At 40.5% G+C, this 27,436-nt stretch overlaps 1 protein-coding gene across 1 annotated transcript in view; it reads left to right on the top strand.

Moving 5' to 3' along the window:
* Nucleotides 1–23,512, top strand: part of CD28 (CD28 molecule) — a 28,100-nt gene extending 4,588 nt beyond the window's left edge. The window contains exons 2-4 of the mRNA XM_089523012.1: nucleotides 18,694–19,062; nucleotides 21,836–21,960; nucleotides 23,070–23,512. Of these exons, the coding sequence (XP_089379138.1) occupies nucleotides 18,694–19,062; nucleotides 21,836–21,960; nucleotides 23,070–23,210 (635 nt within the window). The 3' untranslated portion in view covers nucleotides 23,211–23,512. The remainder of the gene's footprint in view (nucleotides 1–18,693; nucleotides 19,063–21,835; nucleotides 21,961–23,069) is intronic.
* The last annotated feature ends 3,924 nt before the right edge of the window (nucleotides 23,513–27,436 follow it).

Raw genomic sequence — 27,436 nt, 5'->3', positions numbered from 1 at the left:
ATAGCAGTTGAAATACGATTCTACATACAAGCAATGCACTGCTATGATAATGTGGCTTCTTAGAATTTGGAAGTAACAAAATAATAATAAAAAACCCAGTATATAGTTTATCATTATTGTGCAGAAACTTGAGAAAAGGCTATAAGCCATATTTCTGAACACTTTGATGTGCAAATAACTTAAATCAAAGGATGTAACTTTAAATGTTGAAAAAACAATTGGGAAGTCATGATGACTAGTTGCACCCATAGCTATCTTGTCACTGATTTTCATACTGCTACTATTCTGGGAATATGGTTCAGGTCCAGACTATTTGAAGTACCATATTCTCCCTTATGAACCAGTCTGTGCTCTGAGGAGGCCTTTCTCTCTTCCCCACCTTCCTTGCAGGTACAGTGGTCCCTTGATATCCACTGGGATATCACCTTTGATGAGTGATTATATAAGGCCCATTTTACACAATGCATTGGCCCTTGTGGTCTCTTCCAACTCTATTATTCTATGAATATTGCTAATTGTTGTGCTGATGTTTGTGTGTGTTTTAATTATATATTGTAAATCTAGTTTTAATTTTTTTCTAATTGTATAATTGTGAATTATTAACAATTTTTTAATCATTGAAAGATACTTTGAGTCCCAATCCAGGAAAAAGATGGACTAGAAATAAATAAATAAATATTATTATTAACAGCAGCAGCAGCAACAACAACAACCACATATTACTGCCAGCAACATAATTTTTTTGTTGCCATTGACAAAAATTACAGTGCCAGATTTAATAACCTCATTTTGTAAAGATGAGTGAAAGCTATCATGAACTCAATAGCAATAGCAGGGCAGACTTCAGGTTGTCTTACTGGTCTATAGTAATCTTTCTTGTCCAAATGGTTTGTTTCCTGACACTGTCAAGCAGATGATGAGCAACCAAGGATTCCAACCTGCTGACAATTGGATTTTCTGGATTATAAAAACATTTCATGTGAAGGCCCACTAGATGTTCATTGACAAGGAACTGAGAAATAGTGGGCACATTTTTGTGTTAGTCAACTGAATGATGTAGTTCAAGACTGATACATCTTAAGCTATTTTATATGGGACCCCCCCCCCCCACACACACACCGTGTGCAAGGGACTGGTGCCATATTTGTGCCCATTGGCTACCTTCCTTTCTTTCTTTCTTTCTTTCTTTCTTTCTTTCTTTCCTGGAAGCTCTCCAGAAGTTGGCAGCAGATAGCTCAGAGCATCTTTCTATGGCACTATTCTAGAGCAGGTTCTCATTTCTCAAGACAATGTCAGAGTCCAATAGTTTGGCTAGATATCGCCACACAGATCACAATGTACTGTATAAGATGTTCCAGAATCCCTTGCATTTTCTAGCACATTGTGGAGGAATTTTTAAGATGAATTGCAATGCACGCAGGGCATAGAGGCATGGCTTCTTGCATATCATTGTTGCTCTGTGTGCACAAAATGTGACAAAGTGACCCCAAGAGATCAATACCCCTATGCAATTTGCTGACGCAACAAACTCCAGGTGCATCATGGCAGATGGAATTAAATGACACAATATGTAGTTCATGTCCTGTTTGTGAGTATCTTGCAAACTTTTCACTGGCCATTATTGGAAACAGAAAGCTGGTTGTTTTTGGTGTTATTCTTAATGGTAAGCAGTTCGAAAACCACAGTCATAGCACCTTTTCTTCCTCTTAGCTTTGGGAAGCTAATGCAAACTGCTTATCATTCAGAATAACACCAAAAAACAACCAGCTTTCTGTTTTCAATTATGGCCAGTTGCAAGATACTGAACTACAAACTCCAGAATGCAACAGGAGGCAGACAGAGCAGTTAGAGTGGGATAGCAACACTTTAAGCTCCCTGGGTTCAGTCCTACAGGTTGTTTGGTTGTAGTCTGGTGGTGGCCTTCTCCACTACCACATAGGAGGAAGAATTTCTCCTTTAATGCTTGGCCTCAGACCCACTTTTACACAGCTATAGAACATTACTCTTCAGTAGCACCTTATTTTAGGTGGCACTCAGCCCTCCTTGAACTCTTTCCCTGGTGGGACTGGGATGAAAGGAGTACAGGGAAAATCCCACCATAAAACCTTCTCTGGCTCTCCTCTCCTCATAAAAAACTCTGAAACTGAGGCTTCTTGACCTGGGCTATGTAAATCTGCCTGACCAATCTTGTCTTGTCCAGATGGAAATTAAAGATTGGTTTAATGTGATGGCTTTACACTTCCTTGCCATAGGGCTAAACACATAGCTAATGAGCAGGTCCCACACAGTCTCTTAAAGCTACATTTTGTGCATTTTAGTTGGCCAAATAAAATTATCACTGTTTTGTAGATTTTGGATGTTATTGTACTCTACTCTATGGCCAATACAGCTGCCTCGGAATATACTTTACACCCAGCTTAAGTATGACCTGCTCTTTAACAGAATGATTTCACATCGGTGGTTTAAACAATCACTTTAAGGCTTGCATTATCTTGAATAAGCTTCTGTTATGTTTCAAACAGAAGTATGTAAAATATTGACTTCATCGTGGCTGGGGAAAGGCTATGTGTTTGAGATTCAATGTCATCTTACATTCAGATATTCTGTTTCCTCATTTAGTGAAAACAAAATACTAAAAATGTTGGGGAGACAACTGGCAGGGTTACGGTTGGGGCCAATGGTATACCCTCAGACTGAGGCATAGGAATCCTTGCTTTATGGAGACCCAAAGTACACTCTTGTAGATTTACAATGTTACCAAGCTTTCTGGCTTGCTTGGGACTGGGGGAAAAGCAGTTTTCCTCCACTACATTTATGAGAAAGGTCCAGAGTGAGCTCTTTTTAAATTTTTGCCTCTGTTTTCACTGCATTCCTGCTCTAGTTATACAAACCATGTGATGAAGGTAGCTTTCCAATGATGACTCTCATGGAATTATGATGCTGAACAGGCTCATACAAACAGATCCTGCTGCAAGCTCACCTCCTCGAGCTTCTTCCTTACCTACAAGTAGATCCTCTGTTGGACTGATGTAACTAGTCTAAGGACTCTTTTACATGGGAGGCTTACCTGCAAGTAAATCACCAAGAAATCATCATAAATTGTGAAACAAGCATGATCAGGGTTCACACCTTCGCATGCTTCTCTCGTGAGTAAATCATCAAGGAGGCGTTGGGGTTTGCTTTGCAAAGAAGGCTGGATCAGGTATGTGATACCTCGGAGCTGGGCATGGAAGTGTGCAGTAGTATCTACTTTAATGCGTTTTTTGCCCATACCCAGCCTGTGTCCAGCTCGGGAGAAAAGCGAGTGCAATAATCTCTTAATTCAAATTTAAATAACCCCCGTGGATTCTAAGAGCCCACTGTACATTTAATTCCCAACCCAAACCTCAAAACCAATTTGGCTCTCTCTCCATTTCAGTGCCTTGGGTTACTGTCCAGTTTCCTCTCACCCAAAGCTAGCCCAGAGTTTGGAGACTAAGTCTTTTAATAGACTGGCGATAAATGCTGGCCTGGGGGGGAGAGTGGGGGCATGGTGTCCACATGGTGCATGCCCTGACGCTGACCTGATGCTGCTGCCACCTGGTGTACCCAACCATATGGTAGGCAGTGTCATGGTGCTCCTCTGGTGCTGCGTCCAGATGATGCCATGCCAAATAAATGCTGAACAGCTGTGGTGCTGGTGTCTATGGCACACTTTCTGCGGTGCAAAAAGGAGACACTTTTTGCAGCTCCTTTTTGCGCTGTGGAACAGCCAGATCAGGGCCGCGGCATGTAGTACTGCAGCCTCAATCCAGTGAAGAAAGAGGTGGCTGCAGGCCACCCCTTAGGGGCGGTCTGTTCAGCCCCTAAGATTAACTTAGAACCCTTTGAAGGAAGTGCCATGAATCATAGAATCATAGGCGGGTTATAGACCGCCACTTGGGACGTCCACAGGACGTCCCATTTTAAAAAAGGGGCGTCTCTTCTAGACGCCCCTGGGTCTAATACAGACTCTGTCCATACAATATGGCGCCGGCCGTTCCACACGGCCGGCGCCATCTTTACGTATCGGACGCTGTGTGTCCGAACGTGTCGCGGCGCTAATGACGTCGCGAGTGCGCCAGTGGCGCCTCGCGACTTCATTAGGGCGCCGCAGAAAGAAGCTCCATTTTGGAGCTTCTTTTTTGCTCCGCAAGGGAGCCACGCGGTGTGGCTGTGACGGCTCCCTTACGGAGCAAACGGCGGCGGCGGCAGACCGCCTCAAAGCGGCGGTCTATAACCCGCCCCCGAATCATAGAATCATAGAGTTGGAAGAGACCGCAAGGGCCATCCAGTCCAACCCCTTGCCATGCAGGAAGTCCAAATCAAAGCATCCCTAGCAGATGGCCATCTAGCCTCTGCTTAAAGACCTCCAAGGAAGGAGACTCCACTACACTCCGAGGGAGTTTGTTCCACTGTCGAACAGCCCTTACTGTCAGGAAGTTCTTCCTAATGTTGAGGTAGAATCTCTTTTCCTGTAGCTTGCATCCATTGTTCCGGGCCCTGTTCTCTGGAGCAGCAGAAAACAAGCTTGCTCCCTCCTCAATATGACATCCTTTCAAATATTTAAACAGGGCTATCATATCGCCTCTTAACCTTCTCTTCTTCAGGCTAAACATCCCCAGCTCCCTGAGTTGTTCCTCATAGGACATGGTTTCCAGACCTTTCACCATTTTAGTCGCCCTCCTCTGGACACGCTCCAGTTTCTCAATGTCCTTTTTGAATTGTGGTGCCCAGAACTGGACACAGTATTCCAGGTGGGGCCTGACCAGAGCAGAATACAGTGGCACTATTACTTCTCTTGATCTAGACACTATACTTTTATTGATGCAGCCTAAAATTGCATTGGCCTTTTTAGCTGCCGCATCGCACTGTTGACTCATGTTCAACTTGTGGTCTATTTGGACTCCCAGATCCCTTTCACATGTAGATTCATTCAGCCAGGTGTTCCCCATCCTATATCTGTGCATTTCATTTTTCTACCCTAAGTGCAGTACCTTACATTTCTCTGTGTTGAATTTCATTTTGTTAGCTATTGCCCAGCTTTCTAGTCTATTCAGATCATTTTGAATGTTGATCCTGTCCTCTGGAGTATTAGCTATTCCTCCTAATTTGGTGTCATCTGCAAATTTGATAAGTATGCTCCCAATTCTGTCATCCAGGTCATTGATAAAGATGTTGAATAGCACTGGGCCCAGGACAGAGCCCTGTGGGACCCCACTGGTCACTTCTCTCCAGGATGAAAAGGAGCCATTGTTGAGCACCCTTTGGGTTCGGCCGGTCAACCAATTACAGATCCATTTAACAGTTCCTTTGTCTAGCCCACATTTTACAAGCTTGTTTGCAAGAATGTCATGGGCAACCTTGTCAAAGGCTTTACTGAAATCAAGATATACTATATCCAGAGCATTCCCTTCATCTACCAAGCTGGTAATTTTATCAAAGAAAGAGATCAGATTTGTCTGGCATGACTTGTTTCTCTGAAACCCATGTTGACTTTTTTGTGATTATGGCATTACCTTCTAGATGAAAGATAACTTTCATTTTACATGACCTTCAATATCTATTAGGGATATGCCTTAATGTTTGGAGGTCTTTTAGCTGCAATAGATATTTTAAAAAACAATGGTTCTAAAACTTTGGCCCTCCAGATGTTTCATACTCCAATTCCCAGAATCCTGAATCCATGCTAACTGAGGCTCCAGGCTATTGCAGTTCAACAATTTGTATCATGGTGCAGTGGTTTGAATGTTGGACCACAACAATATCTAGCGTAGTGTAATGGTTTGAATGTTGAGACAAAGGTTGAAATCCCCACTCAGCCATGGAAACCCACAGGATGACCATGGGCAAGTCACACTCTCTCACCCTCAGAGAAAGGCAAAGGGTTGCCTCAGAGTCACCATAAATCAGAAATGACTGGGAGCCAGACAGCAAGTTTGAGAAGCATTGGAGAAATGGCACGATCAGAGAATTCAAGAGAATGAGAGGCAGCAGCCTATTCTTGCAAGTATAAATTGCAGAAATGACAATTTCCCACCTCTAATACTTTGTGCCAATGTGTCTAACTTGGAGATTTCAACATTTTGCTGCTCCACTAGCTTTTCCTCTAAAAATAACTGCAGACATATTATGCTGAGGGAAGGCAATTCACTGTGCCAGAATGATATTTATTGCTATGTTTAGACGACTGTGAATGAATTATTTTAAGATTTTAAAGAAAAGCTTAGCTCTGGAGTCTTGAAAGCAGTCAGAGACTTTTCAGGGCTTTTGTACATTTCATTAGTAGCTTCCCTCTTAGCAGCATTTGCAACTGTTATTATGTATAGCCCATTCATGCTGCAGGAAAATTATGGATGTATGTTTTCTAGTTGCTCCTTTATTATTCAGGCTCTGTTCCCTGAAGGACAGTGGTTAGTTTCCATTAATCATTTTCTCTATATTTTTAAAACTGCAAAATAACTATTTTGCAATAGATCCTGGGGAGAAAGACTGCAAACAAATAAGTAATTAAAGCTCCTCCTGTCTCACAAGTAACAGCAACAAAGTAATTAAGAGAGATTCTTAATTAATCCTCCATCCACAATGAAGAGGAAGCAATGACAGAATAAGAACTTGCAAAGAGCCAACAATTAATTAACAAGACAGGAGAGTTTTCTGAATAAGGCTTATTACTGAGTAAAGCTAGGTGGATCTTGGCCCAGAGGAAAGGTGTTGCCAGATAATGTTATCACTGTTTCACATTCCATGTAGAATTACAGTTTTAATTACACTTCTGTTGGAGTGCTGAAAAGTAATGTAGTATTGTACTCTGGAAAAGTAATGCCCTACTACTATATGCCCTACAACTAAATTACTAAAGACATCAGTGCAGAAGCCATCTGATTCATATTCATACAGTGGTAGTCTATTCAAGGAAGGATTCCTTTCTGCTTTGCAGTTGTAGGCCTTGGGCTGTGTTCACACACGGTGGGAAAACCTACAGCTACATGTTCTTCATTGTGTCTTAAAATATTACCAGTTCGTGAATATAGTACAGGTTGAGTCTCTGTTATCTGGAATTCAAAAATCCCAAATACTCAAAATCCAATACTTTTTTCATGGGTGGTTTAGACCTTTGCTTTCTGATGGTTCAGCATACCTCAACTTTGTTTCATACACAAAATTATGAAAAATGTTATGTATAAAATTACCTTCAGACTATGTGTATAAGGTGTATATGAAACAAAAATGAATTTCATGTTTAGACTTGGATCCCATTTCCAAGATATCTCATTAAGTATATGCAAATAATCCAAAATCTGGGGGGAAAAAACACCAAAATCCAAAACACTTCTGATCCCAAGCATTTCAGATATGGGAGACTCAACCTGTATTTATCAGTCATGTTTTGGGCAACCACAACTGGCCTAGAAACGTAGGGCAGCTTAGATAGCTATATAGGCAGGATCTTCGGGGGAATATTTTTATCCCTAGCATGTTTTATACAGAAATGTACCACAGGGGCAAGATACACTCCCAGTCAAACAAGCATTTTTGTGCCAGTAAAACTTAAATTCTGTGAAGAGAAAAGAAGAATTCTCAGACATGGGCAAATGATACAGCTTTTATACAATGTTTTATTTTTGCTTAATTCCACAGTTTTAAAATTATTGCTCTATTAATTTTTAATTAATACTTCTTGTGCTTTCTGCTCACAAATTAAAGAAAGACATGCTGTGAGAAGTGCAGAAGGCCATGTTCTGATCCCTGGACTCTTATGCAGCTATGGCTTTGATTTTTCAGATTTTATCAACTGGACTTGTTGCCCACGTACTTTCAGAAATTCATTAAATACCATAAAAGAATTGCTTTTTAATAAAACAAGAAAGTTAAAATTCTCATGAGAACTAAATTCTGATATTTCAGAGATCTTTAGTAGAAGATGTAACATTGTGTTACTCTCTTGCTTCCTACAGATCACAGATTTAAATCCCATTTTATGTAACAGCCTTGTTTCTAATATTTACAAACTTTGTACTAATACATGTGTGCAAACCATGCAATCCTCTAAATGTTGTTAGATAGCATTCTCAGAAGCCCTAACCAACATAGCTAATGGTGAGGAATACTGGGAGTTGCTGTCCTACAAAATCTGAGGAACTATATTATTCCTAGCTCTGGCCAAATATCCAACTGCCAACTTGGGAGGACATTTCCAGTGTCTTAGGGTGGAATCCAGACAGCTCATCCAGCTGATGGAACAGTTTTTGTCAGAGCACTGAGGAGATCTGCCCTCTCCAAGTGCTTCCAGAATCTGGAGGGCTGGGGTACCTTCTGCAGATTTGATAGGACATAGATGCTACCCTCGGAAGGAATGGAGGAGCATCTGTCATTCCATAAGTGAAAACTTGCTGTCTGAACAGTAGGTTCCACTCCGAGAAAGGTACTGCCACTAAATATTGGTTAGTCATAAGAATACAACTATGTTCTTTGTTTTCGCTCAGATAGCTTGGAAATGTTACTGCTTTGGATTGCAGTTGCCAGAATTCCCCAACTGGCATAGCAGCTAACCATGCTACCTCAAGAGAATCTGGGAGCTGTAGTCAGAACAGTCACTTTTCAGTAAGAATGGTAAAAATGAAGGAGAAAAGGATGAAGAAAATGAGTATATGGTTCAAGTAGGAGAAAGAGTTACGTAAGTTATGTGGAGACAAGGAGATTTGGAGACTGCTTTGTATGTTGGTATTGGTATATACGTGTGTATTTATGTATGTCAGTGTATGTGTTTTGTATGTTAATAAAATGTTTTTGCTGCATATTAATGCAGAGTAATGTAGCTACCTCTATGGAATCTGTAACCTTCAAAGAGGCGCCTCTCTTTTCTTAGGACAAAAGTTTCAATTTAAGAGGCACTTACGTACAAAGGAGTCAAACCCACAGAGAAGGAAATGAAAAAATCAACCTCCCATCTGGAATCCACTTCCTTGCAAAGTAAAACCATGCGCCATCACTATGGTTAGCCCTCCTGTAGGGCTTCTTTTGATAGTTGCAGACAAAAGAGAAAGGTTTTTCAAAATTCTCAAATTTTCCCTTACATTGCTGCATTTATTTAACTGAGTGCAAAAATAAAGGAGTTTTATTTTGCTCTTTCCCAAGAGCAGGACCATGGCAATGTAGAGGCTTTTCCCCATCCTAGGGGGAGGGATACAGGGTAGGGCAGAATGCATTATAATAAAATAATAATAAAATATTTATTTATATCCTGCCTTTCCCTTTTGAAGATTATTCCCAGATGATGCTATGGAAGTAATAGAGTATAACTTGCACCCAGTTGCTCCTCTTCCCTTGGCAGGCTCCACACTGCCCAGTTATTCTGTCAGTAATTGATGTAGTCTGCAACATCTTGCACCAATCTAGGGTTGATGGGAGTTGTGGTCTCAGAACATTTGGAGGACCACATGTCTGCTGTAGAGCAAGGATGGGCAAGAAGCCTATTAAACCAAGTTCAATTTCAGATTAATTGCACTCTGCACTGGACACATTCCACTTGTAGGTAAGGCCCAGTATATTTGGGTCTTAAAGCTCTCACTGCCAGTTACTAAACGTCAGAAGAGGAATAAGAAAAATCACACAAAAGCGGGAGGTCTGCTAAACAATGCTGTCATTGGGAATGGAGGGTTGTTGAACTTAACACCCCTCTTAGGAGGTTATAACCCCCCCCCCAACAGTATTGATTTGGCAGAGACAGTCCCAAGTAATCTTGTGTCATTCCAGTTTTTCCAACTGCTTTTAAAATATTTGAGTTTTTCTCTCTTCGTTCTGTTCCCCCATCTTCGTCCTCACCTTTCTTCCATTGCTACAAATATAGTACAGAGTGCTAAAATTATTTGTGTTCTTTTAACTGGGGGGGGGGGGGGGAGATGATAGGGCAGAATCTTGCCCTTCCCAGGAGGCTCAGGCCAAAGCAGCTTGCAGCAGTCTCCCCTAGTTTGGGTGTTCTTCCTTAGCAATATCTTTTGCCATCTTGAGCACATTCTGATGTTTCATTCTTGGCCACAGGTATCCTGGGTTTCATCTGTGACATGTTGGAAGGTATGCTATCTTTAGCTCCAGCGGCTGAGGTTTCCTAGCTCAGCTGTTGAGCATATTGCTAGTGTTCAGTTTCTCCTTTACATTTAATTCAAGATGCTCACTCAAGGAATTTGATTTTTGTGAATCTTGATACAAATTGACCTGATCTATATTTGCCTGATAAATACATGGATCTGACCTAATTTATTTATCAGCTTTTGCACTTTCCAAATCGTTTTCTTTTGGGGATTACTACAAAAAACATTGTAGCCTCCGCACAGTAATATTTTTCCAAGGGCAGGATGTCTGGAACAATTCTCAGCTAAAAATAAAAAAACCCAAAATCTGTTTAGGCATGTATCTGCCTAAATAAAATATGCCTAGAAATGTGTATTTTGAGAAAAGACATGTCTGAATCCACAACTGATATTTAAACATGAATTTTCATGTAGACCTTTTAAAAAAATGCAGACAAATGGGTGGTTTGTGTGTTGGACTATGACTTTGGAGATCAGGGTTCAATTCCCAAGGTCACTCATGAAACCCATTGGGTGACCATGGACAAGTCACTTGCTCTCAGTCTCAGGGGAAGGCAATGGCAAACCTCTGAATGAATCATACCAAGAAAACCCCATGATAAGTTCACCTGAGGGTTGCCATAAGTCAGAAATGACTTGAAGGCACACAATAACAACAACGAGAAAACAGGATGGAACAAACTTCTGAGTGATCACATGTGAAGTTGGTAATCAAATATGAAACGGAGAGAATAAATAATGGCAGAAAAACATACAGCTCCTACATATTTTGCATATTTTGGAAAAAAATCTGAATTTTGCACAGAAGTTACTCAAATGGTCACATAACCTTTTAAAAAAAGAAATGCAAAAGGTGGCCATGTGATCTACTTTACAAAGGAAATTCTTCTTTTTGGAAGATTTATTAGTGGTTAAGCCTATATTAGGAAGGCCTTCTCTGCTTGAAGGCCTGTCTGATTTAATGGTAAAGAACCACCAAAAGAAGGGAGATCTGATAGGGCCTTGAAGTTGCTCATCAACATCTGGAGAACCAGACTGAGCAGGAAAATAGATCACTTGCTTATTGTCTTTCCCCACACTGTGGTAAAATGTAGCGTACAACCCTTGTATCCACAGGAGATACATTTTTTGACTTAGCATGGAATTGCAAAAATGCAGTTAGTAGCAAATCTTATTGAAATGAAAGACTTCTGGAGGACGTTGGCCATAGAGCCATGCTGGAGGAGCTAATAAAAACACATCCCTAGACATTGCTAGGTCCTTCAGTGCAATTCTATGGTCACCCACTGTGGGAAGCATACTGTAGAATCACACTGGAGGACCTAGAAAATGCCTAGACATCTTTTTTTGGACTTGGGTCAGTGAAACTGTGGGTCCCGGTCCTGTGGATATGGAGGTCGTACTGTATTGTTTTTCTATTTAAATGACAATCATTGTTGCAAACATTCTCTATCAGCTGCTTAGTTAAATAAGCTTATCATCATTCACCCATGTTCTGATTGTTGGCAGAATGAACCTTCTCCCCTACAGCTGATGCCTGAAAAATAGGTTGAAGGGAGGAGTTATGATTGTGGCAATAGTGTCAAAATTGTGACTAAACAGTGATTGTGAATAGTAGTAGTATTACTACTAGTTACATATTCATGGTTGCAACTCACTCATGATTTTGACACTGTTGTCATGATTGTAACTCTCACTCCCCCCACTTCCCTGGCCATCGCTGCATGGTGGGAAGGAAATCCATTCTGCTAGCAGTTGGAGTGCGGGTGAATGATGATTTCTTTCAGATCTGAGGGTGGGAGAGAGCTGATAGAAAATCCAGGCAGTTATTTCTAACCGTTTTCCTCCCATTTAAATTAACCTGTACACATTTGATACAAATCTGTTCCTTCTTTCATTCTCTGTTTTGGGATATGCATGTTTATGACCCCATACAGACAGGCCAAAATAAAGCTGCTTCGGGTCACTTTGGAGGTATGCTGTTTAAATGATGTGTGCATCCTAAGAGTCCGGAAGCTGTGCCAAAGCTGTGCTCCGGCCCTTAGGACTGGATTGTGGCTTTGGCATGGCATCCGGCCTCTTAAAACGCATGCATCATTTAAACAGCATACCTCCAAAGTGATTTGAAGCAGCTTTATTTTGGCCTGTCTGTATGGGGCCAAGATTTCCTTTTTTGTAGTAATGTGTAAGTGAACATGACACATATTTTTCAAGATTTTTCTCTCTCCCCCTGCTTTTCCATCCCCTTCCTTTAAAATAAGTTAAAGTTGTTACTTGAAAAAACCAACTTTAAACAAACTTTTTTTTTTTTTTTGCAAAGTAGTATTACTAGTTAAGATTCTGGTAGGCTTTCCACATCAAAGTATAAAGAAACTCCATTAATCTTAGTTAAAGAATTGTTAAAACAAAACCCCATACAAAACAGGATTTCACTAATCTCACTGCCAGATAAATACAATACAACACAAACATTCAATAACATCCACATTTTTCAAATGTATTTCTTTGTTCCCATGAAACACATTAAAAAGCCTTAAATGGGCTAATAAAAAGCAAGCTTTTTTTTGTGTTGTACATTGCTGTTGCCCTGGTGGTGTTAGAAACAGAACAGAAAAAGCCTACAGCATTAAAACAAAATCCAAAAACTAGTTGCTAAAATCACTGAATACATTTTACATTCTGGTCTCTTTCACATTAACATTTTCACAGCGCTTTGATACCACTTTAAGTGCCATGGTTATAAAAAATAGCATGAAGAACAAAACCAGAATGGGTGAGTGAGATTATTCTTATAGACGTGCTTAAAAAGAAAACCAGTCTGAATAACCCCTATGATTTATAGTTTGGCAGCAGTATTTAAATGTTTCTGCCAGAGATTTGTAATGATTCACCCAGTGGCATCACTTGGAGGTTTGGTGTGTGTGTGTGTGTGTGTGTGTGTGTGTGTGTGTGTGTGTGCAGACCACACCAGGTGACACCTTAAGGGGAGGTGACACCACTACTCCTCAAACATCTGCCTTTGGGCAGAAATGGACTGTGGCATTTGCCTGCATCCCTTTAAAATGTTGAAGAGATAGTGTGAGTGAGGTGAGGCTTATTGGGAGGAGAAAGGAGAGGCCCCAGGTTTTTAATTTTTAATTTTAAAAAATGTAATTAAAAAGTTTTTAAATTAAAATAAAAAAATATTTAAAACCATCACATTTTACCAATTTTTTACTCCAGCCACATGAAACTATGCGTATGTAAATATATTTAGGCTATGTGTATGATTTTTGTAATTTAAAGGAAGAATTTTAATTTTGTTTGTTTGTTTATGCCACAGCTATTGCCATTGCATTCAGTAATATACAGGAATTATGATTACTGTGTAACATTAGTACATGATTAATGAGTAATATTAGTTCAAAAAACCTTACTAAGGAGGAGGTCAATGGGGGTGTTTGTGACACTATGGGTTACTGCACCGGAAGATGCCGAAGCTAGTAACAGCAATGGCCTCATCAACTACAAATCCCAGGATTCCATAGGATGCAGCCATGGAGATTAATGTCGTATAGAAGTGCAATAATAATGTAGCATGAAAGAGATGCCAGAGGATAGCTTTGGAAGGGAAAAAAGGACCTCATCAAGAAATCCGGGACCCCTAGTCACTGGAAGTTCCTCTCTGTAGTACTCTGGAGTGTATTTTGCTTTTCTGAGAGTGGGTGTACTTTTGGAGAAGTTGCCAGCACTTTCAACATGTATCCGTGATGATAAGACATAAAAAAAATATATTTTTAAATATGGGTAGAGTGCGTGCAAACTGCATTTGCGCTTTGAACTGAGTTTCCAGCAACCGAAGTAAGCTGAGGACGAAAAGCGATAGTGGGAGGAGGAGAGATTAACTGGGACATTTTAAAACAGTGGTCCCCAAACTGTGCCCTTTAAGAGATTTTGGACTTCAGCTCCCAGAAGCCTGAGCCATGTTGGCCCAATAGTCTGGGGTTCTGGGAGCTGAAGTCCAAAATCTCTTAAAGAGCACAGTTTGGGGGCCACTCTTTTAAAAGCACATGGAAAAGTGGGACAGCAGTAGAAGAGTTGGAACAGCCCCTGCCAAACTGGAACAGCTGGAAAAGTATGCCAGCCCTGCACAACAGAAGCAGGCATAGCACAACCCTGGGATGACATATTGCAGCCTCTTCCAGTTTGTGTGTTCTTTCTCATTAATAGCTTTTGCCATTTTGATCACACTTTGATGTTGCTTGGCCACATATGCTCTATTTTTCATTTGTGAAATGTTGGAGGTTGTGCTAGCATATTAGGTATGTAAGGATAAGGCATACATGCTTTTGTCCCCCTCCACATGAATAGGTTAATAAATACCAGGTGTCATAGGCTATATTTCAGAGGAAGGAGCTCGCAAAACCACCTCTGAATATTTGTTGCCCAAGAAAACTCAATAAATTCTCGGGGTTGTCATAAGTTGATAGGTGACTTGAAGCCCCCCCCCCAAAAAAAAACCCCCACAACAACCAGATATGGGTTAGACAAGGGACATCTAACATCTGTTCTAGCTTTATCACTCAGACTGGAATGTCTTGCAAAATAGCCGTCTTAGGGCTGCAATGTGTTGGCTTGCTTGCTTACTTACTCACATGACTTTAGTGGTTTTACTGAACTATTTTTCAAAGCACACAGATATGATCCTTGGTTATCTATGGTTTCTATCATTTGTTGTTTTTTTCAGTTAGAGGCACAAATAGTACCTTAATTATATCCTCTGTTAGCTGTGTGGGATCTGGAGGATAAAACTTGACATTAAAGGTGAAATTCCATAGGCCTCCATGAACCTGGTTTTTAATCTCTTTGGCAGCATCCTGCCATGTCTTGGAGGTTGGAGTATCCCATATGGCCAGCCCAAAATAGTTTTCTTCCAAAAGACTGAGGTGAACACATACTCTTTCACTTTGACGTGTTTATGACTCAAAAGGTGTGTCATCCAACACAGTAATCTTGCAGTGCCTGCTGTGTCTGAGTCTTGTTCTTTTTTGAGCACTTTTTACTTCTTTGTCTGCTTTCACCTTAGTGTTGCCTTTCTTCTTCTATAATAGATCACTCCACCTGTTCAGCTTCTTCCTTAGTTCCACAATCTCTGTTTTCTGGATCTTAATCTTCTCTCCTGTCTTTCTGAGCAGGCTATGTTTCAACACTGCTAAGTTAGTGAAGATCTAAAGAGGGTTCAGTTCTGAGCTCTGGTTCAGGAGCAGCAATTGGTGCTTTCACCAGAGTCTCTTCATTGAGATCAGCACTGAATTCTGTTTCTTTCTGGCCTCCTTCACCATGTTTCTTTGCTTCTGCTTCATTTCCTTCTTCTCCAGAGACCTGCTATTATTTGTTTGCCAGGAACTATGCATTTTTAATAATAGTTTCCAAGCCATCACAAAATGAAACAAAGCTGATTTTCTGTCATACAGATGTTCAATCACACATTTTTGTACAGACTCCAAAGGAGTAGCTATGTTAACCTGTTGTAGCAAAAATTACAAAGACTAACACATTTATTATAACAAGTTATTATTGCTGGTACTCATATTGGTAGTAATAATGGATTACAATAGATTACAACAGAATTTGGAGAAACCGATTAGTTCCCAACTGCCAAGTCAGGCAAGACTCCATGCTGTCATCCTATTTGTTCAACATGTATGCAGAAAACATCATAAGAGAATCAAGGTTAGACTTAGAAGAAGGGCAAGTGAAGATTGGAGGAAGGAACATCAGCTATTTAAGGAGATTATCACACCCAGAAATCCCGCTGGGATAGATGTGGGATTGAAAAATCAAACACAGGTGTTATTGTACACATCTGCAGCTGGGCAAGTGCAACCCATATGCCTCCCAGTCGCCAGCCATGCTTATTGAATGGCTTTTCAAAAACAGCAGCTTGCCATTTTTGAAAAGCCACTGGATAAGTGCAGCTGGGGTCTGGGCTGCATATGGGTTGTTCTTGCCTGGGTGTGCAATAACACCCATTCTTGCCTTTTCAATCCCACACTATCCTTGTGGGATTTCTGGCTGCAATAATCTCCTACGATACCTGGATGACACTATAATACTAATGGAAAACATCACAGATTTGGAACAATTACAAGGAAGGTCAAAGATGAAATGCAAAGTCAGGTTTAATGCTGAGCATTGAGAAAACAAAAATAATGACCACAGAAGGAATATGTAAATTCAACCTAGAAAATGAAGAAATTGAAATAGTTAAAGAGTTATGGTACCTAGGCTGAAACACTGATCAGAATGGTGACTGCAGGCAAGAAAGAAGAAGAAAACTAGGAATGGAAAGGGCAGCTATGAAAGAACTGGAAAAAATCCTGAAGAGTAAAGATATACATTTAAGCACTAAAATCAGAATCGTCCAAGTCACTGGATTTCCCATTACCATGTACAGATGTGAGAGCTGGACAGTAAAGAAAGCAGACAGAAAGAAAATCAACTCATCTGAAGTGTGTTCAAATTATCAAATTGAGTCTGTTGTACTTTGTCATACATAATGAGAAGGCATGGATGAGGAGAAAAGACAATAATGCTAGGAAACGTAGAGGATAGTAGGAAGAGAGGAAGGCCACATATCGGATAGCTAGACTCCATGAAGGGGGTCATGGGCATGAATTTGCAGGACCTATGTAGAGGATAAGGAATTGTGGAGATGTCTTATCCACAGGGCTGCCATGAGTCAGGGTCGAATCACAGGAAGTTAACAACAACAACAACAACAACTACTACAACATGAAAGTTGGATTTACAACTCTGCAGCTCATTCTTTTGGTAGTTGTAGAAGTCAGAATGGGAGCCAGTGTGATGTAGTGGCTTGAGTATTGGACTACAACTCTGGAGACCAGGATTCAATTCCCATGCGGCTGTAAAACCCACTGGATGAACTTGGACAATGACCTAAGGTGAAGGCAATGATAAACTTCCTCCGCACAAATCTTGACAAGAAAATTCTATCATAGGGTTGCCACAAGGCACACAACAACAACAACCACAATAACCTGTAAAGTGGCACAAGTCTGTGATCTTGCAATTACTTGTAGAAAAAACAAAATCAATTCTAAGTTAGCAGAGCACATTGAGTCCGAGTTACTTCAGTCCAACTGACAGTAATTGTTCCTTATTTTTAGATATATTCATTTTATTTGCTGTGGAATTGTACTATTTTATCTTTTCAGTGGGCAGATTTTATCCTCCTGCTATTTAAAAGCAAAACAATTAGTTATGTATACTACTCCACTTATGCATTATTATATTGCATTCTTTTAATGTGACATTAATGCATTATTATTAATGCATTATTTTTACTCAACAGTTCTTTAATATATTGTTTGTATGCTGGTCTTTGACCGTAATTCATTCAACAACAACAACACAACAACAACAAGCAGTCATAAGACTGTTACAGCCATACCAAAATCTTCCTTCAAACCCACCTTCTTAGCAGTACAGCCATTTTCATGTTGTTGGAGGTAAGGGATGCATGCATCTATTTTCCTGTAGCTGGACATGCTGCAAGAACAACATTTGAAGAGACTCTGCAAGAGTTCCCAGAGGTCCCTGAAGATGCTTGATGCAACATATTCAGTTAAAGGAAAATACCTGGATGGAAGTCGAACCTCACTCACCCCCCTGTGCTCTGACTGCATGGAACTGGTCATATTAGGAAAACTGTGCTGCTTTTAAGGTGGGTTTGGAGGGTTAGTATTGGGAAGTATACCTATGGAGACATAGGCCCGATAGAAACTGGTGCAAAGTGCCAGCCTGGGGCTGATTTTAGGTCTTGGGAAAGTGGAGTGTCCACACGCTCCCAAGCCCTACAGTGCCAAAATGGTTCGCCGCCATCTACATGGGGACCACCATGATGACGTATGCATGGTGTTGTGCGGATGCCATCATTGTGCGCAAGGGTGTCAATGGTGCTGTGCGTGCGCCATAAGAAGACCCGCCAAGAGCGAGTTCTTTTTAGGGATTCCAGAGGCTGTGCCGTTTGGTTGCTGCGGCCTCCATGTGGGGCAGAAAGGGGTGGCGTCTCCGTGCTCCTTTCTCCATGACTTTATCCCCACCTAGTCTGTATGGCCACTGCAGAACTAGTGAGTTTCACACTGTTTTTAACTGCCATGGCTCAATGCTATGGAATTCTTTGATTTGTAGTTTTGAAAGATATTTACCCTTCTCTGTCAGAGCGCTCTGGTGTCACAACAAACTACAAATCCCAGAATTCCATAGGATGGTTCCATAACAGTCAAAGTGGTGTTAAATGGGATTCATTCTGCAGGGTGTCAGCAACCATAGCTCCTGATCCTGGACATTGTTTATTATGTTGTAATTAATTTCACAGCACTTTATTGTTCTTATGTGAAATAAAACAGTGTTTGTCTTTGGAAAGCATTGATACGTAAAACTCAATTTGCGCCATCAAAACTACTTTGGTCCTTCATTTCACACACCTCTGTGTGTGTGTGTGTGTGTGTGTGTGTGTGTGTGTGTGTATCCTATTGCCATTTCCTGGTGCTTATTAAAAATGTAACCCTCTCTTTTCAAGTCTCTCCAGCAAAAACAATTTCATTGCAACAAACTCCTTTGCATGTAGCAGTGAGCGAAAGCGCAGAGATATTCTGCAACTACACAGCCAAGAAAGAGTTAAAGGCATTCAACATCCAGCTGCTGAAAGGAGTGGAGGAGAGACACAGTGTCTGCTCATCTTTCTGGAATGGGACCTGGCATCCTGCAGAAAACAAATTGGGATTTAACTGCCATGTGAACTTCACCAAAAATGAAAATAGAATAAGATTCTACCTCCAGAACCTACACGTCAACCAGACGGACATTTATGTCTGCCAGATTGAGACTGTACGCCCACCACCACATGAAGCTAGTGAAAGCTTTAATGGGACTTTAATTCATGTGAAAGGTAAAAACATAGACATAGTTTCTGATTAGTCCTATTTAAAGTGGCGGCTTAGTGGTTAAGACGCTGACTATGATGATCGCAAGACTGGCAGATCAGCAGTTCGAGACCCAAGTTCCACATGATTGGGTGAGCTCTCATCACTAGTCCTAGCTTCTAGTAATAGCAGCTTCATTTATATACCGCCTTTGCCAACCTAGCAGTTCGAAAGCATGCAAATGCACATAGATAAATATGCACCACTTGGGTAGGAAGGTAACAGCGTTCTGTGCAGTCATGCTGGCCACATGACCACAGAGTTGTCTCTGACAACTCTGGCTCCCTCGGCTTAGTAACGGAGATGAGCCTCACTCCCTACAGTCAGACAGGACTAGACAATCTTGTCAAGGGAAATGCTTTCCCTCTTACCTTATCTATATGAATATATCCCCATTGGGGCATATCCTCACCTGCATTTGAATTGTGCTGACACACACAGAAAGGTCCACTAATGGTTGCTACTTAGAACAGTTATTTCTACTTCCAGTGGCAGAGATAAGAGATCTTTCAATACTAGCTAATAGACTGGAGAACACAAGTGGTAGAGTGCTGTTGCATTTCCTGTTTATTCCTGTTGTTATTTCCTGTTTGACGGCATTTGGTTGACTGCTGAAGGAAACTGGATGGTAGGCTAGATCAGGGGTGTGCAAAATGCTATTTCTGTGACCCCCAGGAACCCTCAGGGTAAATTTTTGCCTCCAAGTGCCTCCAAATGCCCTGTAGGGAGGCAAACACATTTCTCCGTGTGTTTCCCTCCCCAGCCATTTTTTGGTCCAGGAGAGGCTTTTAAAAAACAACAACAAAGGAAATAGAAATTGACTTCAACTTACTTCCTGTTGTTTAAAAAAAACATTTCCAAAGATGTCCAAAGAAACAAAAATTTTAGGAAGAGTCCCCAACTTGAATAAGTTATATATTAAGGGAAAGGGTCTTCAGTCAGACCTCTGTATGTACAAATTCTTTATCCACGGATTCAACCATCCATTACTTGAAAATATTAAAATATATACATAAATTCTAAAATTCAATTTTGTTTGATTTTGCCATTTTATATAAGGGACACCATTTTATACTACACCATTGTATTATATGGGACTTGAACATCCATGGATTTTGGTATCTGCAGTGGGGCCTGGAACCAAACCCCAGGAGATACTAAGGTTCCTGCTATACTTTAGAGGGGCATTACTTTTTATTTGTTTATTCAAAAATGAAAATGAGAATTTACCAAATAAAGACCTTACATTATTTTTGGTCTGTGCTGCACGTATGGAAAAAACTGCAGAATCTTTCGATACAGAATTGGTTACACAGAATATGGGTCATAGTTTTATCTAAAAAAAAATAACATATAGAGTAAGAGTAGAGAGAGGAGAAATAAAAGAAAATTTATTCAAAGTCATATGGAAACCATTTATCAGTTATATGTGTCACAGTAATGGTCGATTCAAACCACAGTTGGATCAGGTGAAATTTTGGATAAATGACTAGTATAAGATAAAATTAACATCAATGAAAATAGATAATGTAATAGAGGGTTTTTTAAGTAAGAGGATTGACAGTGAAGTGTATTGTACACTTTCTAAAGAAAGAAATAGTTTTTTTTAAAAAAAAGCCTTTCCTGGGTTTAAAATGGCCCAGATCTATGTGTTAAAACATGAGGAAAACGCCTGTACGCCCGAGAGGGCATTTGAGAGCAAAATAAACTTTTTGATTACTGTATATACTCGACTATAAGTTGACCTCATGTATAGCTCAAGGGCAGGTTTCGGTGCCAAAATGATGGATTTTGATATGACCTGTGGATAAGTCAAGGCTAAAATGTAGGGACATGTAACATAAGGTCTAAAGGATGAAGCAAAGGAAAACAATGCCAGAAAGCTTACAAAATTACAGCAGACACTAATGGTTTGAGCAAACTCTAAAGGCTGGATGAATGAGAGTAGAGGAGTTTCAGTGCTTCCAGAACAGATTACACTCTTGCCTTTCACCAGGAATGGGTTCCTTTTTAAAATAAGAGTTAAAGTACAGTACTTATATTGACCTATGACACAGGTTTTTGGGGTCAATTTTTTGATTAAAATTTCTAGACTTATACAACAGTATATACAGTATTATTATTTTTTGTAGGCAAGTGTATTGGAAGGGTGTGGCCTTCCAGACTCCCTTGGAGAGCTAACGTACCCCTAGCCTTTCACAGCTGCCCACTCTCAACTAGATCATCTGATTCATCCAGGGCCCTTCTTAATACACCTTGGCTGGTACAAACGTAAAACTTCTCTCAGAAAAGCAAGATCCCTGATGTAGTGAGGGGTGAAATATGCATTTTTAAAAATGTGCTTAAGCTGGAACCTTTTATTTTAAAGAAAAAGTAGCTTAAAGCCTCAATCCAGAACATTCTCGCAAGGACCTCATCAGAGCTTGGAAAATGTATTGTTTGATGACTTCCAGAATCCACTTGTCATGTTGTCTTATTGTGGCAGTTGCAAGGCAGAAATCCATTATCTCTAAGCTCTGCTCCTGATTCTGTTTGGATCCTTCTGCCAGTTCCAAAATGAAAAGTGTGCTTCACCACTGTTCTGTGGCACAGTCTTCACTTAGGGCTCTGCACCTCCTTTTCCTTCAAAGGAAAAATGGGTGATTTAAGGATGCTCTGTACAAAGTGTGAGCGATATCACTTATAATTTGGTCCTCAGACAGTATGCAATTTACTTTGTTGTGATTATGGTTTGTGCAGGTGTGCCTGAAGCCCCCAAATGTCAGTGCCACCAACATAGACTGGAATACATGCTGATGATAACAGTGATTGGAATCTTCATTTTCTATGGTGTAGTAGTGACAGCAGCTTGTTACTATTGCTGGGTAAGGAACCACTTTTTCTCACTACTCTCTACATGTTAGCAACATTTACATGCTGTGGGGCATTCAAAATTTAATCAGAGGGCAGGCCAAATCCTTTCTCTCTCACCCCCCCACCCCCAACCTCCCGAGAGACTTGTCATGTTATGTCCTCTTCTGCCTCATGAAGATCCGGCCATCTTCCTATGTGCATGGCGTGTGTGTGTGTGACTTTTCACATCTTGCTGGATTGTAATGCCCATCAATGTTAACCAGAGTTGCACTCTTCAGGAGTGTGGGATTTATGGTCAGAAATTTCTGGAGAATTACAGGTTCCTCTCTCCTGTTCATGCTCAAACTTTTAAAAGTAATTTCCCACCAGATATGTTGGATTCTGGGAGCTGGAGTCCAACAATCTGAATGGCATCAGGTTGGCAAAGGCTGCTCTTGTCTAGGCCATCTTTTGACATTATGCCATCTTTGTGTGGTTTGATAACATGAAGTTCTGTTGTTGTCTACTGATGGCAGCTGCTGCTGCTCGTTCCTGATCTGGTATGGCTGCTGGGTGAGCTAGGAAGGGAGCTATAAATCCCATATGCCTGATCAGTGCAATGATGTTCCTTTTTTGCTCACCCGGCAGCTGCATCAGGCCCAGAAGGCACCACATCCCACACCTGTAGCTGATGCTGGGGCAGTGTGTGTGTGTGTGTTGCTGTCTTTCAGCAGCACATCCTGGATCTAATATAGCTGCTGGATGAGCAAGAAGTGAGGCAATGCACGTTCCCCCTTGCCCAGCAGCCACACCAGTCCTGGAAGGGGCTGTTTGGTGGCAGCAGCACCCATCCCAACCACTGACTGTAGCTAGTCGGTGGCAGAGACATCCTGCCTGGCATAGAGGGTAGCTGGGTGTGTGTGTCTTTGGGTGGACAGAAATGGCCACCCTTTGGGTGTTCAGCCTCCTCTGAGGTGTCATCTGGTGCAGTCTGCATACCCCTACTGATGCCCCTGCTTTCTGGTATCCAGTAATATGGAAAGAGAATGCAAGGGTCCTTGTTTGGCTACTTCCAGTAATATGCTAAGTGGATCTTACTCATCTTATAGAGTATTCCTTCCCATCTTTTCCCCTGTTGTAGCGGAAAGCGAAGAAGAATAAGGTTGTTCGGAATGATTATTTCAACATGACACCTTGGCAGTCTAATGGTGCAAAGAAGAGGCAACCTCAGCTGAGTGTCCCAGTAAGGAACTACACCGCATATCGATCATGGGAGCCATGATGCATGATGCACATGACCTTTCCCTACAGTTGAGATTCTACCGTTTGCTGTATGGGGCTGTTGGACCATATCGTGTGACAGATATCAACAAAAGAAAAAGGATACTCAGCACCACAAAGAATAAGTTTCATATTGATGATAGGAAAGAAGAAAATCTGAAAACGAATTGTAAATAATCATGTAAGCCTGTCATTTGTTTGATGCAATGATTCCATCTGCATTTTAGATCTCTCATGACTTCTTTTGTCTCAACAGCAGATGTTTAAATTGTACCCAGACTCTGGTAAATCTACCACCCAAAGTTCAGAGGTAAAAATCTGTCCTTTATTTTTAAATGCCGATGGGGAAATGTGGAATTTAGAGTTCAACACATGTGTGGAACAGATCACAAACATCCTGCTTAGCTGGCCCTATGACGAACTCCTTGTATTGTAAATAAAATGTGTGATTAGCATGATATAGCTTTGCCATGTAATTCTGTAGAAAGTACCATTTTCTCTATCTTGGTGAATGAATTCCACACTGGTAAGACAATCAATCTGTAAGTCTTTCTGGAAGAGCCTTAAAGTAAGGGTGGAATGTACATCCATATGCAAACACTCTTGAGATTTACATACTTTCATCAAAGTTTGGATAAAAGTTATAGACGAAGAGGCAGACAAGAAGTCGCTGGCAAGGAGAGCGATTAACTCCCTGACAATCAAAGTGACTCCCAATAAAATGCATAAGATAAGAGCAGGATGTACTTTCGTTTCTTGGCATTAGGTACAGTCTTGACACTGACATGATGGCAGACACATGGCTGGAGCAAAGAAAAATTTAGGCTTAACAAGCAACGTTTATATTTCTGTGCCAGACCAGTTACATCTAACCTAGCACTGTTTTGCTCTGTTGCATCCATATTGACATAAAGATATTTTTTAAAAACTCAAGCTTCAAATTATTATTATTTTTAATTTTTGTGATTGTTATTATGCATTAGTTAGATGGAACAATTTTTTTGAAAGAATAGCATGTATTTGGACAACTTTATCAAGCTGGAACTAACTCAGGTTGCCACATGCTTAGCCTCAATGCAGCAAACCCAGCCAAGAGGGATGCTTCAGAGAGAAATCAGACAGAGTAGTAGTTTTCAAAGAAGTAACCCTCTTAGTCTCTTGCAGCATAAAAAGGAGGAAGGAAGGGGGAGGGGGAAAAAGAGAAAAGAAATGTGGCAGCACCTTTAAGACTAACTGGTTTTATTTTTGCACGAGCTTTTGTGGATATAAACCCATTTCTTTGAGTTCTGCACAGGGATAATAAATATTCAGGTAGATGCACTGCAGAGTGATAATAAATGCTCAGGTATAAAGGATATTTACACAGTTGTCAGAGTGGGATAGAATGGGAATAGGATCCAGAAAGATTCAAGTCATGACTTGTCCTAAATGTTCAAAGGGCTGCAGAAGATGACCTGACCAGGTCTTCCATATCTTTATTGTGGCCAGTTGAGTGTTGATGTGTGAAAACAATATATCTGCTTACCAAAAGACAGTTTCCTTGGGTTCAAAACTCTCTCTGAGAAGGTATATGTACAGTAGTGAGGATTCGTCTATTGATATACGTAGTGTCCATACCTCTGCTAATGAATTGCAGTTTATGAATATAATTTGGCTGTTTATCTTTCCAGTCTTGGTTTGTAATTTCATTAGCTCATGCTCTCTCAAGACATTTGCTAACTGACCACTGAAACACCTGGTCGCTGTACACAGCCCTTTGAAAATACTGGGCAGAAATCAAACACTCATTACTCAGCATGGATATGGAGGAGAAGGTGCAGCAGGGACAATGCTAGGACAAGATAGCACAAGACATGTGTGAGGTGCCACCAGCCAAGATTGTAATTGGGTTCTCTTGTACCACTTGGGATCTGTGGCACATTGTCCATGCCTCTTTTTGCTAGATCAGTGGCGGATGTTGTTGGATTGCAATTCAGTGTTATTTAAGGTGGCTGATGTTGATGGGAACTGAATTCCAAAAACATTGAGATGGGTGGCGCAACATGCCCACCCTGCTCTAGCTAGTGCTTTTCTAATGGGAATATAATATTTTAACACTGTATATGCCACATCTTCTACCTGGGGAAGAAAGATGTTGCTATTGTAATTGCTCCCAATTTAAATGTATAGTGGTCCCTCCACATTTGCTGGGGTTAGTGGTAAAGGACTCCCACAAATGTGGGAAAACTGCAGGGAAAAAACACATTATTCTTTTCCCCTAAGATAACAGCCCTCTAGGAACTTCCAGGTCCTCCAGTGCAACTTTGTGGTCAACATCTGCCAGAGGCTGACCATAAAATCATGCTGGAGGACCTACAAATGCCTAGGGAAGTGTTTTTCTAGGAACATCTCAGTTCTCCAGCACAACTCTATTGTCAACTTCTGGCAGAGTTATGGTGGAGGACCTAGAGATTCTTACAGAGAACATATTAATCAAAACCTTAAATAATCAAATTTTCAAAAGTCGAAGCTGCAAATGTGGAGGGCCAACTGTATGTATATTTGGAAGCTGGCCTAGACAGCTGGCCCAGATCAGCCTTTGATCTGATGAAGAATGAGCCTTCCTTTTCTTTCTCCTCCAACTGTATCTTTTTCTTAGTGTATTGAGAAAAACCTTTTAATAGCAATTCCATTACTAACAGCCTAATTGATTATTTAGGTAGCATATATATTGTAGGTTCTTACTGTTTGCTTTGCCTGATTAGTTTCCTGATCAGTGCCCTGCAGGATGTCCCTGAACAGCTTGGCTTTCTTTATTTTACATCACTTTCATTTACTTCCCCCTCTGTGTGTGTGTGTGTGTGTGTGTACAGTATGTGGTGGGGAAGTAGTGTACAGTTGATAATAGAGTTTGATCTTCTTTGAAAGCTTTCCAGCACCCCTCCTCTCTGTTTTCAACAAGACTCCCTTCACTTTCAGAGCCTGTTATCAATTGCATGCTCTCTCTTAAGACATTTACAGTAGCCATGTGGATATTGGAAGAGCCATGTGGTTTGTTTCATTCAGAGATTAGTGTTAGGGGACAGCCAGATGCCCCCTTTGAATGTCAGTGAGTGCATCATGTATCTTTTGTCAGATTCTTTTGGCTCAGTGCAGGCACACTAGTTTGAAAGCGCTTGAGAAATGTTTCCCATATTGCACACTATATACATACATGTTTTGTCTTCTTTGTTGCATCTGGTTAAACAGGTTTGCAAGTTTCTAAAATAGTACTAAAAGCCTGCTAAACCTATTCATCTGTGATGAAAGTAGGAGGAATGTACGCAACATGTAGCAGTCCATCCTTCAGATTCTCCTTATCTCTTGAACAAATGATTCTGCTTTTGTTCGCTGAGCAGAATGTAGGGATGGAAAGGATATTTAGAAATATATATATATATTTAAATAAATTCCTGAAAAATGTTTTTTGAGTGACAGGAAATACTGATGAAAAGAAACCTGGACTGATGATAATCTTAAGTTTGGGACTTATTCTGTGCAAAATTGGGCCCATGAGATTTTATGTGTGTGTGCGTGTGTGCGCCAAACCAGACTTTTCTGGACATGAAACAACCGTTTTGCACAGTAAATAATAGTTCTGCACAAAATATTATTTTCTAAACAGAAACTGCTCTTTTTTGTGTGTGTGAAAACAGTTCTGTATAGAATAAGTCCCAAAATGTGAATCGTCTATGAAAACTCCATAGGTTTTGAAGACTTTCTTGCAAAGGGACAGAACCGATGAAGTTACTTGTTGCTTCCTTTGAGAACAAAATTTCATTTCCAGCAGAGCTGTGCAGCTCTGGGCATAAGCAGTCACTACTTGGTCTTGAATTTCATATTTTCTTTTTCCTTCAATCTAGGTAGTAGAAACGTGTTTCCTCTCCCATTTTGACATATAAAGCAAATTAACTTAAGAGTGTAAATAATTCTCCCTACTTTGTGCTACTGAATTGCTGATACTAGGATGAAGTTTTATGCTGTAAGTTTGTTTTTTGTTTTTATGTACATGCATATAGCTTTGTATTAAAAATAGTTGTAAGTGGTAACTGCCGTATGGTGAAAAAATATACAAAAAGCCAACTCTTAGGCAGCAACGTACCCTTGTTATCCATGTAGAATATAATAGAATATAATTGGCTCAGTTTGACTGGCTTTTAGGGAAGATCCCCAAGTGGGAAGGGGGAGAAATTGATCTTTATTGGCTAA

Source organism: Sceloporus occidentalis, unplaced genomic scaffold (genome assembly GCF_023333645.1).
Source record: "Sceloporus occidentalis isolate IW3139 unplaced genomic scaffold, rSceOcc1.0.p SCAF_4, whole genome shotgun sequence".
Taxonomy (NCBI): domain Eukaryota; kingdom Metazoa; phylum Chordata; class Lepidosauria; order Squamata; family Phrynosomatidae; genus Sceloporus; species Sceloporus occidentalis.
Note: the sequence above shows the minus strand (reverse complement) of the source record. Positions and strands in the feature narration are given on the sequence as shown.